The 17609-nt window shown below is 43.7% G+C and overlaps 1 protein-coding gene across 1 annotated transcript; it reads left to right on the forward strand.

Moving 5' to 3' along the window:
• Nucleotides 1–3954: 3954 nt before the first annotated feature.
• On the forward strand, nucleotides 3955–16983 carry LOC311340044 (choline transporter-like protein 1). The gene is made up of 16 exons (XM_084464907.1): nucleotides 3955–4283; nucleotides 4463–4549; nucleotides 5047–5189; nucleotides 6366–6502; nucleotides 6971–7064; nucleotides 7420–7589; nucleotides 8868–8957; nucleotides 9634–9776; nucleotides 10252–10438; nucleotides 11874–12042; nucleotides 13454–13610; nucleotides 13938–14021; nucleotides 14343–14480; nucleotides 14796–15032; nucleotides 16087–16161; nucleotides 16259–16983. The coding sequence occupies exons 1-16, from the start codon at nucleotides 4260–4262 to the stop codon at nucleotides 16265–16267; spliced, it is 1944 nt and encodes a 647-aa protein (XP_084321033.1). The 5' UTR covers nucleotides 3955–4259; the 3' UTR covers nucleotides 16268–16983.
• The last annotated feature ends 626 nt before the right edge of the window (nucleotides 16984–17609 follow it).

A 17609-nucleotide genomic window follows, 5' to 3' on the forward strand; every position in this document is an offset into this window, starting at 1 on the left:
ACGGTTCACCCGTATCAAGGATTTTCAATGCAGTAACCCAGGAATGGCAAACATGTTGGTTTGAAAGTTCACAATTTAGCCAAAACAATGATGTATGTCAGGAGTGTTGTGATGCATATCAAGTGATCCATTGTTGCCTCACATTATCTGTGGTATTTGACTCTATGGGTATCTATGGTGCTCTGTTTGACCAATGATGGAGGAGATGGTTGGTGCAGGGTTCCAGCGGAGACAAATGGGGGGAGGGGGTAGATCATGGGTTACAGAGCGAGAGTAGTCACCGTGGGAACAGGAAGTGAAGAGTTATAGTGGATCCAGACCATAACAATCTTCAGGCTACAATAATCTAAATAATTAATAATCTAAATCTTCTTTAGATTGAGGGTGGGGGGGGGGGGGTGATGTTGTGTATCTGTGTGTGGTTTGCGTCCCTATAAAATTGCAGTGTTTGGGTGATTGTTTTTCCATCATCTGGCTGAAAGAAACAAATTAAGTCCCACACAACCTCCTGGATGTGTATCCTTTTTAATATTTTCGCTAGCATCACAATCGGATTATGATGTGACCCCCTGCAAAAATAAAATGGATCTTTTAGGAGAAACATTACACAAGAACTGTTAGTTGCTCTGTAAGCATGTTACTGTTTAGGGTTGAGGGACAAAATGATTTAAAGTTATTTATAATGACGATGACTCAGCATACAAGGACATCACCAAAAATTCCTGTTATTTCAGTGACATATCTGGCTCATTGCTGCGCCAGGCGTCCACTACTGCCAAATACTGCCAACTATTGGTGACCATCCAAAATTGCAATGGTTCATTTTCGGTTCAATTATGAGCTGATTCAGAGAATAATAATATCTATATTATTATTATTATTACTATAATTGTTTTCCCTTTGAACCTGAGGCCTGCCACAAAATGATAATTCTCAAGAAATTTCTTATGAAGATCAACTGCATTGCTTTTTATAAAATCAAGAAGAAATGTTAGATCTTAGAAGAAATGACAACCCCTTAGTAAATCTGATCAGCAGCTACAAAGACTATTGTTCTTAAAATACTATTGTGAATTCGGCCCAGATAAGAAGACAGGTAAGTAAGTGGCAGGTGTTATTGATCCAATCATCTGGCTCTTATTTTTAATCACGAAGGTACCTAGGCCAATAGGTAAGGAAGAAAGAAATTTAAGGTGAATCTAATATCCTATTTCTGTTGTTCTCGCCACACTAAGCTCTAACATACAGCTCGAACCCTGTGACTGCCACACTCCTTTACATATGTAATTATGTTGACTTATGGATTTGGAGTATCACGTGTGTGTACCGTCATCGGGGAAACATAAATGTATACTGATGGAAAACACAACAAGCATCACGCACACTTTAGCATCGTTCTGGGGGAGGGTTGTCTGGCCTTTTTTTCTGAGCGAAACACAAACAAAACAAGCATTATTATGACTGGGACTTCCAGGCATGCATTTCTATAATTCTGCATATGAATGGAGTCCAAAATGAAACTGGATTCATGGCTCTTCTCGCCAAATGCAAAAAAAGGACCTTGACTTGAGTAGAACCACATGAATCAGGTTGCCGTCAGTGACGTTGCATCGCTCTTCCAACACGACAGAGGTCTCAACCCAACGCTGACTGACTCACAAAAACACATATTGTGCATGTTTTGAGTAAATTCAGACCAGCTTTTTTACCAGTATGGTCAGGAAGAACCCAACCCCAAGCTGGAAGAAGGAGGGGACCAACAAGGGGTTTGTTTATAACGTGGATCAGAACCATCAAAAATGAATCCATATGTCTTATTCATTCAAGCGTGTACCCCACTATACTTGAAAAATTCCTGCTTGCACAAACAAAATGTACAATTGCATTTTGCCTCACAGTCAGTTAAGGTTAACGGCCTGGGCCGGTTCAAGCCTAGAACTGCAGGGATATACTGTGTTCTCTCAGTGTGTATCCCTTACTATACTAGGACAATGTGTTCTGCCAAGTATTTGCAGTCTTGCCTTACTGTCGGTCAGTTCAGGTAAGTTTATGGACTGGACCAGAAGATCCAACATACATTTTTATTACTGCATTCTGCCAGAACAGGGTGCCCCACCATATAACAAAATACATACTTTCAAGTATCTATTAGTCAGTTAAGGTTAAATATAAAATATAGGACCAGGGCAGGACCAGAACTATACAAAATATATTCATTCAAGTCTAGAAGTCTTAATTATGGAACACAGCATTCTCCCAGAATGTGACCAACTAAACTATGAAGATTCTTACGTCCACATCTCTATTTGTCAGTTCAGGTAAAATCTAGAGTTTATAAATGTACAGCATTTTCCCAGAATGCACTCAGCTGTACTAGGAACTTTTTACCGCCATCTGCAGTCTTGCATGAACAATATTTATCCTTGCCTCTCTTCTTACCGTCGGTCAGTTAAGGTCAAACCTGAGTGTTTTCTCTGGGTTACTTGTGAAGATACGGCTAGTGACGTGCACATCACATCACTCCTGGGACTCTGTGGTCCATCCGCTGAGCGTGCACGCCTCAGGGAGCCAGGAGAACGCTGTTGTCTTTGGACACTGTTGCTACAGCAGCAACCAAGCCAGGAAGTGCTGTAGGGCTTGATTCACAATGGGATAGGAGAGAGTGAGTGAGAGAGGAAGAAAGTTAGTGATAAAGAGAGAGGGAGAGAAAGAAAGATAAGAGAGAGAGAGAGAGAGAGGGAGGGAGGGAGGGAGGGAGGGAGGGAGGGAGAGAGAGAGAGAGAGAGAGAGAGAGAGAGAGAGAGCGGGATGTAGTGATAGAGGGAGAAGAGAGATAGATGGGAGTGAGATATTAGTGAGAGACGGATGGGGGGAGAGAGATGGAAAAAAAAGGGAGACAGAGGGATTAATATTCCTCCGATGTAATAAACTGAATGTGTTATTTTAAAAATATTTTTCCTTATAATTACTGCCCTGTATTTTGGCTGGGATACATACATTTTCTGTCTAATAAAATAGGAATTGTTTTGCTTTTGAATGTCTTGTTATCATATCAACTGTTTCTGTGATTGCAAGTGTGTACAGAAGCTTCTGTGTGTATATGTCCATCCTTAATTGCTGACGTTAACCAAATATCCAACGGGTGTGTAACTAAATAATATTTTTGCAGGAACACGCTTCAATGTATTCCTGCTCCACCCTGCCCTCTCAGCGTGTATCGGATGGCCGCAGCTCAATATTGACCTTGCAGCCACGGCCAGAGGATCGTCTAGAAAGCAAATACATGGAGGAAAAACGAGCTTCTTCTGGAAACTTGACGTTCAGACCCCAAGGTGCTGCACAGGTCAGCAGGTCTACACCAGACGGCTCCAGGAAGAACCTGTTGCTTTATGTCTTTGAATATTTGTACCAAAATAAGTATAGGCTAAGTAGGATGGGTAGGATGCTAAACAACAGTAACGTTACACATACACTGTCTTTGGGTGGCTTTTAATGGGTATGAAATTTTCAATATTTCCAAGTTAACGAACTTAAAAGATAACATTACCGTAGGCTACCATGAAGTTCAGGACTGGACGGGTTGAACCACAGCGTCGACATCTCCTGGTGGAAAAACCGTTGACGTTTTTAAACGGCTTGGTAAAAAAAAAAATATATATATATATATATATATATAGGCCTATATATATTTAAATTATAAAACACTTTTCCCTTATGGCTTTAAATTTGACCTATATGCCCTTTTAGTGACATGAATGATAAAGGCAATGGGCAATGGCTGTGTCTGTGGTTGTTGTTGGGCTAAATGATTTCTTCATTTGAGGGTAAATTGGTTAATGCGGCCCTGGCCACAAGGGGCCGCTGTCCTTGGTTATTCAGCGGTACACGGAGCAGTCGCCGGTGGATCCGCTAGAGGGAGCCAAACCCAACTACACGGCGCTGGGGCGACAGGCTCCTGCCACTCCTTATGGAATATGATCTCTTCCGCATTTTACCTGTTCAAAAAGGCGTCACACAACACACGGTGGCTGACAGTTGATTGTAGTAAGGGAGGATAAAAAAAAACTTTACTAAAAAAACTTTACTCGTGCCTGCAGATGCAAAAGTCTTTATTCTTCAGGACGTAAACAAACGATACTTGTGACGTGCTGCTTTGAAATGGCTGCGAGTGGAAAAAGCTTGGATCTGTAAAGTATAGTTGTTGTGAGTGAAAGTCTGCATCTGGGTCCTGTAAAGTCGTCGCTAGCTGACAATTCACCATGGGATGTTGCAGTAGTTCAGAGGTAAGTCAAACTAAATCAAATTATGGAAATGAGGATATAAAACAAAGTTGATAACTTATTGCGTAGCCAGGAATTGAACCATGGGTGTGTTTAACACGTGCAAATAAGTAAGTAAAAAAGTTATGCAGTTAAAAACGAATTCGTGTATAGCCTTTCTAATGGTCCTCTATGTTTTGCAGGGGAAGCGCGATTGGAAACCGCTGGAGCAACGCAGCTGCACGGACATCCCATGGCTCATCATATTCTTTCTGTTTTGTGTCGGCATGGTGAATCTTTTTTTTTTTTTTACCATTACCATTTTACCTGTTGGCTTATAACTGTTAAAAGAATGAACGAATCAATCTCCCACCATTCTTAGCGCTTAGGGTGTAACCGTATACATCTGTTGTAACCCTCTCATCCATGTTGCATACATAAAACCAACACATACATATCTACACGTATATTATACATAGAACAACTTATAACAACTTCTATAGCGGCAGGCTACAAACGCACTTTGTTGAGCTGTACGATTGTTTGGGCATTTAGAAAGCAATAGCAATATGAAATGAGACACACACACACACACACACACACACACACACACACACACACACACACCTTGTTTTGGATTGCATGTTGTCTTGAAGTAACTATGGATAAAAGTCTTGGTTAACATGGCTAACCGTTCATACAGCTAATTGTGTGTGTGTGTGTGTGTGTGTGTGTGTGTGTGTGTGTGTGTGTGTGTGTGTGTGTGTGTGTGTGTGTGTGTGTGTAGGGTTGCATATGTGGCTTCACGGTCTACACGGGTGGCGCTTCAAGGATCGTCTTTGGGTATGACAGCTACGGTAATACCTGTGGTAGAAGGAACAGCAAGATTGAGGGGATAGAGCTCAGCGGACGGAACATGACCCAAAACAAGTGAGTCTGATGCTATTGAATAAAGTATGGTGGGCTCTATATTTGATCCTAACCTGTTCTGCAAAACCATGATGTTGACAGTGAACACAACAAAATGTCTTGTTATTTAACATACACAACTTTTTCTCTTGACTCCTGTGATTGAGTTGTGTTATTCTACATCCACTTTAGAAGAACTGAACAATCAAAGTCAAAACAAATTCATCATATTGGTTGGTGCTCATGTCTACTGTTTTGTTCCGGCCAAACAATCTCATTTTAGTATTTAGACCATTATCAAGGACAACTTACGGCTGCTTCTCAGATACATGTGCATGCTCAAGGATACTTACAGGTAGACTGTGGATTTGGGGAGCCATGCTAGTACCTTTCACCTCAGAGTAGAACCCCCTGGCCACTATCCTCCTACCCCCTGGCCCCACTTAACGCACTTGGAACAGTAGTTTACAATCAACCTTCATGCAATCAACATTCATGGCATGCGCACAAGGCTTGTGGGAAACAGTGGGTCATGCTTCATCGATGGGCATGGCTCCAGAGGAGGCTTTGAATAGGAGGCGTCTGAGCCACAAAGTACCGTCTGTTGATCTGTTGAGAAAGCTGGCAGCCATGTCATCATCCTGCTCCCCAGACAAAACAAGACCCACAAGCACTATAATAAACAGCACAGTAGCAAGCTACCCTAGCACTGTAGCAAGCTACCCTAGCACTGGAGCAAGCTACCGTAGAACTGTAGCAAGCTCCCTAGCTGGCACTGGAGCAAGCAGCCCAGGAGCATGCTACCCGAGCACTGAAGCAGGCTAACCTAGCACTGTACAAGCTACCCCAGCACTGTAAAGGCTACCCCAGCACTGTATCAAGTGACCCATACCTCTGTAGCACGCTCCCCTAGCACTGTATCAACACCCCTAGCTCATTAGCAAGCAGCATTGTAGCCAGCAGCCCTTGAGTAAGCTACCCTAACACTGTAGCAGGCTCCCCTAGCACTGCAGCAAGCTAAACTAGCATTGTAGTAAGCAACTCTTATCACTGTATCACTGTAGGTGATGCCATGTTTTAACATTTATGAGTTAAGAAATACTTTAATACGTTATTGAGGTGGTAAGTTTGTTTTATGAAGCTGTGTACTTTGCCCTTCAGAGTTGATTGAAAAACATGTTTTTCCCTTTACAACAGGTATGTGTTTTTCCTCGACCCGTGCAACATAGACTTCCTTAACAGGAAGATCAAGTCGTTGGCCCTGTGTGTATCTAAGTGTCCTGATGAAGAACTGAAGACATACGCTGATGTAAAGCAATTTTCACTATCAAATGGTGAGAAAATACTAAATTTGTTTTGTATTTCTTTAAAAAAAGGTTAAGGTTAAACGTTTTTCTGCATTCCTTAAGGGCTGATTATGGTCCCACGTTCACGCAACGCAATGACCACGCAGACGCTTAGATGCAGTCGTGAACCGTAATGGTTCTAAGTCAGGTTTTAGGGAGCGGACCAATCACAGCCCTTGCGGCTGCGGCGCCTCAACGGAAGGTTACATTTTTTGGGAGGCACCCGTTAGGCCCTTGCGGTGGAAGGTGCAAGGAGCGTCCGCAAGGACGTAAGGGGTCCGTAACCCCATTGTGTTGCATGAACATGGGAGAATAATCAGCCCTTAAGTTGAAGTGAAAATGGGTTTGCTGGTATTTCTTGGGTATTATTTCATTGCATTGTTATGCTGTATTTCTGATGGTTACGTCGATATTCATTCATGTACACCAAAAAAACTTTGCTTTTTTTTTTATCAGGATCTGACCTATGTTCATACGACATTTCTCCTACGAGATATACGAGCAGCTATGAACGCTACACTAAATGCCCCAAACTCCCTGTTCCACCAAGGTAATCTACATTCACCAATGAATATGTCTGATGTTTATCAAATGAAACTAAAAGTGAATTGAATAATCACACCCCCAATCACCCAAGGCTTCTCTTTTAACATGTAGTAATGTCATTGGTTTGTGTTAAAGTCACTTTTAGTGAGCAGTGAAATGTTCACCATTTATATTTGTGAATGCTTAGCCCATTCCTCTACTACAGTATTTGAATTGATATCAGAAAAAAAGCAATTACGCTGAGATAAAAGTAAATAGCTGTTGGTATATGTTTCGTACACACTACCAATTGGCATCACATCGTAACAGTATCGTCCAATCACGTCGTCCGGTTGCACCTGTGCTTCCTGCGTTCACAGCAAGGCGGTCCGGGTGCTGCACCGCTGCGTGCCCACCGAGCTGAGCTGCTACGCTGAGCTGGCCCAGGCCTTCGTCAGCTTTGTCAACGACAGCAGCGCCATTCAAAGGGTCATCGCTGGCGTGCTGGCCAGCAAGGAGATCATCCTCGGCCTCTGTCTGCTGGCTCTAGGTATCCCATCTCTACAATAACACCGTCTGCTGGCTCTAGGTATCCTATCTAGGTACACACATGATACCTAACAGTAGATTGTAGACACTGGGGCTTGAACCTAAAACCCAAATGTCAAAGTCTACCACCCTCACCACTATGAAACCGTCCTGCCCCATTTAGTTGTTAAGCAGATGCTTGTATCCCCATGCAACTTTGGAGTAGGTCATGTGAGGACACTAACCTCCCTCCCCCTCCCCCACCCCTCTCTGTATCTCAAGGTTTCATTTGGAAGAGGAAGTAGCTTGTATGTAATGATGACCGAAGGCAGGAAATGCCTTCTGTCCCAGTGATTGCGAGCAATGAGGAGTCCCAACTGGGACTTGTCAAGGGATACCTAAGATCCCAACCCAAGACTTGTGTTAGCCCCTAGCCTGGTTGGCACGACTTTCCAATGTTGATACTCAGCATTGGGTCTGGCCAAGACGTTAAGAGAATCCATTTCTCAAAGCGCATCCTTCAAACCTGGTTTACCCGCCCCCCTCAAATGCCTCAGTCTGCTATTGGTCGAAGCCAGAATAGGCGGTGTCGAAGCTACTATGGGGTTCTCGCTGAGTCCCATTGATTTGGCTACCAGCGGGGCTAACTGGTAGATTAAACTCTTACCAAAGCCGGTCGGGAGCAAGGCAAATACATCTTTCTTTTCTATAAATGCCTCCAGGGCTGCTCTCTGCTCGGTTTTCAATACAAATGTCCGGTTGAAATCTTTCAACACAGCATCGACTGCTGTGTTGAACGCTGTCCGCTGCTCCATGCTGCTGTTTACAATGAGGTTCCGGTCGCTGCTCTACAGCGTCACTTACTTGAACACGCCTCTACCCAGAGCCGTTGGAGAGGCTCGACGTTGATTGGCTCTCGAAAAAGAGGGTGGAGTTCCCGAAAATTCGGGAGACAGAAATCGAGTTAATAGCACGGTTGGCCAGACTAGAAGTCAGCAGCGCTTTTGCGAGGCGTGACGTCACTAGTGTGGGCGCGACCAGGCTAGTTAGCCCCATCTGTGGTCAGACTCTTGCTTTCCAAAGGAGGATTGACGATTGGTGATTCAGATTGGAGCCAAAGTGATGACACTTTTAATAGCCCTAGTTTGTTTGCCAGACAAAATTATTCTGCTCAGAACAAAACACACATTACACGTTACATTACATTGCCAAAAGTACACAAAGTAAAATAAGATACAACGTAAGACACAAAAGAATAATAGGAATAACATCAAATTGTTGTCTCTCCTGTGTTGTGCAGTGCTGTCTGTGATCCTGATGGTGGTGATCCGGTACATCTCCAAGGTGCTGGTGTGGATCACAACCATCCTGGTCATTCTGGGCGCCGTAGGTACGTAACGTTTCCATTGAGTCTAGGCTTTTACCTAAAAGATGGTGAGAACAGAGAACTGAGAGAAAGCTTAAGGGAGTTCAATCGGTAATGCCTTTAAGTAGAGATGTTCATTCAATCATCCTCTTTGAACATACAGTAAAAATGGTAAAAATTACAGTAAAAATATACAGTAAAAATTTCCAAATGCATCAGATTCCCGGCTTGCTGAAATAGATGTAGGTCAGAATGTGCACTGGAAGCCGTGTGTCGCTGCTGCTCCTAGCCCCAGAGTGGCTGTGTGATGACAGAGTTGGGAACCAGTTCTTAAAAGTTAAAATGCAGATTGGAACAAAACAATGTTCCTATTGCTCTTCATTACTGCGTCTTGAATTTGTCTGTTCAACTTTTTAAGTATACCCTTTTTGATATCCATAAAAACATATGACCAAACCATTGTGATTCTAAATTACATTTTTATTTGATGTATTTCTTGGCTACTCGTAAATGTACAAAAATTTGAAGTTTATCTGGTAATTGTTGTTTAATGAATCCCTCGCTTTATGGTGAATACGAGTTGCGTTATAAATCACTAGGTATAAGAGGACCCTTTATTAAACCCTGGGAGCTTAATTCAGCGGGTCTATAGTAAGAAATGTATGGTGAGGTGTCTTAAGCGCTGTGTTCCCCTCTGTAGGAGGCACGGGGGTCCTGTGGTGGCTGTACGCCGACCACAGGAAGGCCCTGGACAATGCCACCACGTCCGTGTTCGGGAAGGAGGTGGTCGCGGACAACGTCAAAGCCCTGCTGATCTACGCCATCATCTCCACCGTCTTCACGGTACGCTCCTGGCTAGACCGCTTGCCCAACAAGCCCACTAAATGGGAACGCAGAGATGGTGGTACATTGGCGTTGGCCTGTCTTCCCCAGCGGTCTCTGCCTCTGTGTCTGTCCCTACACCCCATCCCTCCTCTCACGCCACACCGGCACAGATGCTTCAGGCTTGTGTAACGTGATGCATGTCAAAGACAGGACATTAGGGTGGGGTTAAGTTGGAAGGATTTGGGGGAAGGGATGTGTATTGGTTCTCTTTATTTATTTATTCATGGATGGGGGTGGATGGTACTTGGAGGACGACCGTTTTGGGATATACCATTTTAGTCACAAAGCTTTAATTTTTAAACGTCTGCTAAAATACATTTAGAAGATAGTAAGATCTCTAACCAGTGTATCCTCACCCTAGAACCCACCAACCCTGGAAACGTTCAGCGTCGGTTCGGGTGTGGTGTGAACAGCGTGTTGTTCCTCTGGGCAGGTGGTGCTGCTGCTGGTCATCTTCTTCATGAGGAAGCGGGTGGCGCTGACCATCGCTCTGTTCCACGTGGCGGGCAAGGTGTTCATCCACCTGCCCCTGCTGGCGCTGCAGCCCTTCTGGACCTTCCTGGGCCTCATGCTCTTCTGGGTGTACTGGATCTCAGTCTTCCTCTTCCTAGGCATCTCAGGTACAGGACACAGGCCACAGACGGATCTGGGGATGGTGGTTTGGGATGAGTAAATTTTGAATGTGTCAAAAATTGTCAAAAGTTAATATTGGGTGGATTCGCCTGTCAATGGTGCTCTCTTTCTGTTTTACACGCACGCATGCACACACGAATGCACATACACACACACACACACACTTTGATCTGCTGTTTGGGCTGAGGATGCTGGCTCTGGATTCTGAGAGTTTCTGAGGACAATCAAGACTGGCACACAGACGTATTGTTATTAATGTCCTGACGGTCACCCCACTCTGGATGAGTGTGATATCCGCTGCGGTGACATTTTGAGTCTGGGTTTCGGGGCATGACCTGACCGCCCCTCCCCCTCCCACAAGCCTGCTGGAATCTGGAGCCAGCAACGTGACGTAGGAGGGGTCTGGTCAAAGGACCGCTTCTCCTCTAACACACATGCACACATATATATATATATATATATATATACACACACCAGCATATACACACACCAGCATATCCATGCACAGACCCGCATATGCACACAGTGACACACACACACATATATATATATAAACACACACGCACGCACGCACGCACATGCACGCACAAGCATGCGCCCGTTGGTTTTGCGTCACAATGGTAATATTCAAAGTGCTAGTCTGTGTGCAGAGATTGTTTGTCCGGTGCTTTGAAGACTTGAGGCCCCACCCAGAGCCGTATGCTTGAGGGAGGGCATGGGACAGAGAACTGTCTGTTGGGGCAAAAGAGGTTTAATACTGTGTAGGTTTGGGTCAGACTTGTGTTGTCAGACACTGCTCCAAACTTCATTGTCTTCAGGCCATTCTCTTGTTCCCCCGTCTGGTAGGACCAGTACGATTTCTTCAGCAATAATAACTAGGGTTGTTAAATATATTTCCCGTAATCTACTACGAGAGGCAGTCAGTTTGTCAGAATAACCAGACCGAAATACTATATTTCAAATATCCAGACTTTGTCTGAGGAGAAGTGCTGCCTGGTGTGAGTGCAGGCCCGTAGTCCTGTCCTGCTTGTTGTCTATTGGTTGATATGGATACTGTGACTATTTACCAGACACCGAGGTGTCATTTAGCCGGATAACACACCTTTCAGACATCATGTGTCAGACATAGGGTGCCATTTATCAGACTCCTTTTACTTCAGAATACTTAAAGTGACATTTGTTTTAGATACATGTCATTAAGCACCATCTAGATATGTAGGTGTCATCCTCAAAGACACCTACAGGTTGACCGCATGCATTGGAGTTTTGACCGCAGAACCTGGGAAGTTAAATGCTCCAACTGCCGACGAGTAAGCTTTTTATCAAATGGCAACTAGCATGTTAAAACAAGTTGTAGTCTTTTCCCAGAACGAGTGGGACTCTCTACCACTCGTGGTAACCCGGCCGTCTCCGCCTCCACAGGGACCCCGATGAAGAGTAACAGCACGGGGCTGGTGGAGTTCCAGATGAAGCAGCCCTTCCAGTACCTGGTGTGGTACCACGCCGTGGGCCTCATCTGGATCAGCGAGTTCATCCTCGCCTTCCAGCAGATGACCATCGCTGGCGCCGTTGTCACCTACTACTTCACGCGGTATGCACTATGCATTCATTTGTTTTGTCTTTTCATTACTTCAAAAAGGTAGACAGCGCGGAGAATCACAAATTCATTCATGACTTATTTAGACACTTCAGTCGTGTTTGTTTATTTATCAGCCACTTTCATTCAAATATTTGTAGACCCTTTAGGCAAGGTTTCATATCACCTTCCCTATACAAGCTTCACTCTCCTTTATTCTCAAGCTAAATGCCCTCTCCTGCAGACCCCACATCAGTGTCGATCTGTGCAGAGTTCCTTATGGACACTTCGCTAGTGTAGAGTCTGCAGAAGTGTGAGCCCAGGGAATTGCGTAAACCAGGCTATTTTTGAAACATGTAGACTATCTATTAAAGTGATATGGAGATGCTGTATTGAGGTTGTGTTGTAGTGCACAGCAGGCGCCACCAGAGGGCAGTCTCTACTTCTAGAACAGGCAGCTTAGCTGTTAGAGATATACATTGCAGGACTAGTAATGCATTGTAAATATTGCCACATATAACTTTACCTCGGATGACCTATTCTAAGTACAACAACAGTGTGTAAGCTCAACTGAGAGTCTGCCACCACAACTTCGCTGTTCAGCCCAATGATGTGTCGTACCCAGCGCGGCATTAAGTGTCCTCCGGCAAGAATGTATGGAAGAATGGTGCTTATTTCATATTGGTTTTTATTCTAAGGGATATAAGTGTTCAAACCCACCATGACTTTTCTTAGTAGGCTAATTGAATATTAGACACAGAGCATTGCAGGCTAGTCAATGTAATTAATGCTACAATGACGTCTATCACCAGCAGCTCAGAAATGATGTTATTTGAAAGATTTTATACACAAATCACAAGTCATATATAGTATACCCCAGTGAAATAACAGGACGGTAAGCAGGTATAAAAAACAAATAGTGCACTAGCCTGCCCACCTCACGGTAACGAGATCTCCAGGCGGCCGTTTAGAGTATCCAACATTAAATCTACATGAACGGATTAGCAAACATGGAAATATACACATTGAAATGATGTGCAAAAAGATGCTGCTACACAAACCTCAACCTCTTTGTAGACATTGATCCATTCATTAGGTACTTTCTTTATTCACAATATGGTGATGGTAACACACAACTACCTCACTTTAGAAACGTCTGTCCTTCTTTCATTCATAAGGTTACCACAACTGTAATTAAGTGCCATACAACTTATCCTTAAGAATCACATTTAATAATTTAGCAGACGCTCCTAATGAAAGAGACCGGCAAGTGAAGTGAGGCTGAGAACAATCATTCACAACTGGAATAGTGATGCTTGAAAAAATCGAAAGAAAAGTAACCTTTTTAAAAGAGCTATTGTAACCCCATTTGACCTTGGACTACTTTGAACATGGTTTATTGTGTCTGGGTGTGGGGACACAACAGGAATAAGTCTGAGATCCCGGTCCTGCCCATCGTCTCCTCCACGTGGCGGGCGTTCCGTTACCACCTGGGCACCATAGCCAAGGGCTCCTTCATCATCACACTGGTCAAGATCCCCCGCCTCATCCTCACCTACCTGCACAGCCAGCTCAAAGGGAAGGTGGGTGTCAGAACCTCTGGGGGATACAGCCTGGGACGGAAACACTGAGAGGGGAACTCATCCACGGGTGTAGATGATGCTTTCAGATCAAGGGATTTGAAAGTGTATTAATATTAAAAAGTATTTCTGCAGTGTTGGACACGTACACATCACTCACCTGATGTTGTATGTATTTCGATCACATTGCATGTTCGGCTTAGACCAATGAGATTACATTTTTAAAAATCAGTGGCACAAGAACTGCAAAACCACAACCCTGAAAGTACAATGTGTTGTGCAATGACAAATAAAAATTCTTCCTCTTGCTCTTCTCTTCTCTCTCTGCAGGAAAACGCTTGTGCACGCTGCATGCTCAAGGCCTGTGTGTGCTGCCTGTGGTGTTTGGAGAAGTGTCTGGCCTTCCTCAACCAGGTAAACACCCAGCAAAATGCCGTGTCCATCACACAAGTTAACATTATTCATTTATTAAACATACTCACAAAACGGTGTCTGTGTGAGTGGTATGGCTGATACCAGCGCTACTTTTATAGTTTGATGACAGTCATTGAAAAGGTTTATGTTTCAATACTGATAAAAGGAGCAAACAAAACAGAATCTAGGTGCTCCGGTATGGCTCGTTGGCCTGACGACCCCCTCCCCACAACGCAGGCAGACAGGTGGGCGGGGCCATGAACACTCCCCCCCCCGTCCTGAGTGCTAACCCGCTGGTACGTGTTTTTGTTCTTGATCCAGAACGCCTACACGGCCACCGCCATCAACAGCACAAACTTCTGCACCTCGGCCCGTGACGCCCTGGGCATCCTGGTGGAGAACGCCCTGCGCGTGGCCACCATCAACTCCATCGGAGACTTCGCCCTCTTCCTGGGAAAGGTATTTAAGATGTGCCTAAGAGTGTTCTAGGCAATCATTTGCATAGCATTCCGCTGATTAGCTAGGTAAATGCTTATTAACTCATGCTATGGTAAATGAGCTAACTGGCACATGCTACACTACTTACAAAATGCTATGCTTTTTAGCTCATTTGAAGCTAATTAGCATACCCCCAAGCTGTTGAATCATGAATGGAAATTTGTGGGCTCAGCGATGGGTTTTTCAGCATATGTTGATGTTCTGGTCCTGATTCAGGCTTAATACTCTTCTTCTACTTTGTGAATGAATGGTGTTCTTTGCGTGGGCTCTGGTCAGGTGCTGGTAGTGTCGTGCACAGCGTTTGTGGGCGTGCTGTCCCTGAACTACCAGCGGGACTACACGGTGTGGGTGCTGCCCCTCTTCATCGTGTGCCTGTTCGCCTTCCTGGTGGCCCACTGCTTCCTGTCCGTGTTTGAGATTGTGGTGGACGTCCTGTTCCTGTGCTTTGCCATCGACACCAAGTACAACGACGGCAGCTCGGGGCGAGAGTACTACATGGACAAGGCCCTGATGGTGAGTGAGAGAGAGAGAAATGGACAAGGCTCTGAGAGAGAAAGAAAGTGAGCGTGCACACTACATGGACAAGGCTCTAAGGGAGAGGGGGAATAGAGGGATGGCGATGGGAATAGAGGAGGAAAGGAAAAGCAGCGACGCACCGATACACATGAGTCACCAGGGCGAAATCTGGTAAATGGCAGCAGTGGGTGAATAAAATGGTGCACTGTGACGTACTTTAAACACGCTTCTGTCCAGGGGCTGAAAACTCGACCAGTCTAGAAACAATGGAACACGGCAAAGACAGAACAAGCCAGGATGCACCAGGGTAGACCACTATTACACACTCTCTATTGTTTTTAACATTTAACAGTCACATTTTTAAAAAGAGAATTGCAGGGGCAGAAGTTGAGATGTAAAAGCTATAATTTGACTGTAATATGATTGTTTCGGGGAATCAATCTTGCCTGCACATCACAGGTGTGTGAAATGCGACATTTATTTAAGGTGAAGAAAACGTATGCAGCTGACATTTAAGAAGCTGGGGGTTCAGTATCGTAGTCTTTTCCTGGAACGAGTCCGACTCTCTGCCTCTGGTGGTACCATTGTACTCCAGGTGGAGCATACAGGTGGAGACGTGCAGGTGGGGGTGAGGACACTGGGGCTCCATGATTCAAGGCTCTTCTCATAATGAGCGAGTCATCCAATTGAATGCATGCCTCGAGGTAGCAGGAAGGCAGGAAAAACCCTCCTCTTGACAGGTGTTGAGATGTTCAGACCACGCCCTTTCCAGGGGCGTGGCCTAGGGCTGACCTGTGTGGCCTCCAGCAGGTGGAGGTGTTTGCTAAGAGGTCTCGGGTGGCCGCTGGTTTCAGGTGTTTCCATGGAGTCTGTCGGTCGACACCTACACTCTCCTGTCACCTGACACCTGTGCAGACGTGGGACTCGCCCGCCACGGCGAAAACAAAGGAGGAGGGAATACAATGGGGAAATTTTTCATATTTTTTTGGTTTTACCTTGATAAAACGGCAGTTCTATAATGCATTGCTTTCCCGCTCTTTCCTTCTCCAAGGAATTTGTGGAGGGCAGCAAGAAGGGGGGCCGGTACAAGCCAGCCGACGGAGACCCACGAGAGATGAAGAAAATGGTGAGCTTAAAAAGAAAGAAATATCACAATTTTCTACAGGGATATGACAAACAAAGAAGTTTTAGTTTGACATTTTGTTTATGTTTTGTCCCCACAGAATATCTGAGGGGGACTCTTCCCTTCACTGGGCCTTGCCAAGTGAAGATCAAACGCCAATTACTGCAATGAGAATTTCTGTTGCAGTTTGTTGTTTTGTTCTTTACACTCCAGGTTTTAAACACTAATTTATAACGCACTTTACACAAAAGTGAAAATAATGTTTGGAGCTTTGAGGAAATATATGTGCATTTAGTTGTTCCACAGATATAAAAATATATTGGTTGATAACCAATATGACTAATATCTGTTACTAATCGCAGTGCAATGTTCTTCTCATTCTGTTTTAAGTAAGTGTCATATTTCCTTTTTCAAAAAGTTATATCCAGAAACGTCTTAATTTCTGGATGTTCGAGTAAAATACTAGTGAGCTAAGAAGTGTTTTTTTCTATTAAATAACTCAGGTTTTCCAAAAAAGTACCTATAAAATAAATCAATATCCAAAAATGTGTCAGTTTAGACGTCATTTAGCCTTTCAATAATTTAAATCGTTCAAGTTTTTGATATTACTAGTTGGAAAGGCTATATTTCAATGTATTTTTAATAATTATTTTATAACATGCCGTTTTTTAAAGAAAGTTGTAAACCACATAGACTGGATTAACATTCTTTATAATTGTGCTTTTTAACATGATTATAGTTGGCTGTTAACGTGAAGATCTGCTCAAGAAATGACTGTCAAAGTGCCTTCACATTGATCCTTTTCTTTATAAACAAGTGTGTCAAGCCAAAGATTTCCTTGTTTTATTTGTTGCTACTTTTGTTAATGCCAACATACTATAAAATAAAATACACAAAGACACAATAACTACATGGTACACAATTCTACAAGTCTCTTCCTAGTAAGGGCTTGTGCTTTATAAAGAATGATATCCAATGTCAAGTTTGATGATCTAAACATGGAAAATTATGAATCAAAACAGTATGCTTTTCCATAGAACAATGTAACCGTTCTAAAAGTAAGTCAAACATAATGGAGACATGTACCAGCTCTCAACACACGGTGGCGGTAAATATTCAAATACGTTAACAACACATTGTTACTATTCTTAAAGACTGCTTTCTCTGGAATGTTATATTTCAAAGTATATCAGTGTTATAGAATCTGTTATATTTTAAAGTATATCAACAGCTCAGCATTGAAGCAGTGTGCGCTGCGGTTGTACTGATTGATTTCGATCAATTGATCGAAATCGAGTTGTTTAAGGCAAATTGATTTAATGGGATATGCCATTCAAATGTTTTTTGTTATTTCTGTTTTTCATATAACATGTTTCAAGCATCTTAGCTTGGTTTAACGATAGTTTTCTGCTTCAGTTTTGCAAACAGTCCCACTTCTGTCCAATAGCGAC

This window comes from Micromesistius poutassou, assembly GCF_964030765.1.
Source record: "Micromesistius poutassou genome assembly, chromosome: 3".
Lineage (NCBI taxonomy): Eukaryota > Metazoa > Chordata > Actinopteri > Gadiformes > Gadidae > Micromesistius > Micromesistius poutassou.

Bases quoted from the DNA above. Each gene is read 5' to 3' on its own strand.
- LOC311340044 (XM_084464907.1), top strand. From the start codon at position 4,260: ATGGGATGTTGCAGTAGTTCAGAG. The intron at 4,284-4,462 runs GTAAGTCAAACT...TATGTTTTGCAG, and splicing joins GATGTTGCAGTAGTTCAGAG to GGGAAGCGCGATTGGAAACC. The intron at 15,033-16,086 runs GTGAGTGAGAGA...TCCTTCTCCAAG, and splicing joins ACATGGACAAGGCCCTGATG to GAATTTGTGGAGGGCAGCAA.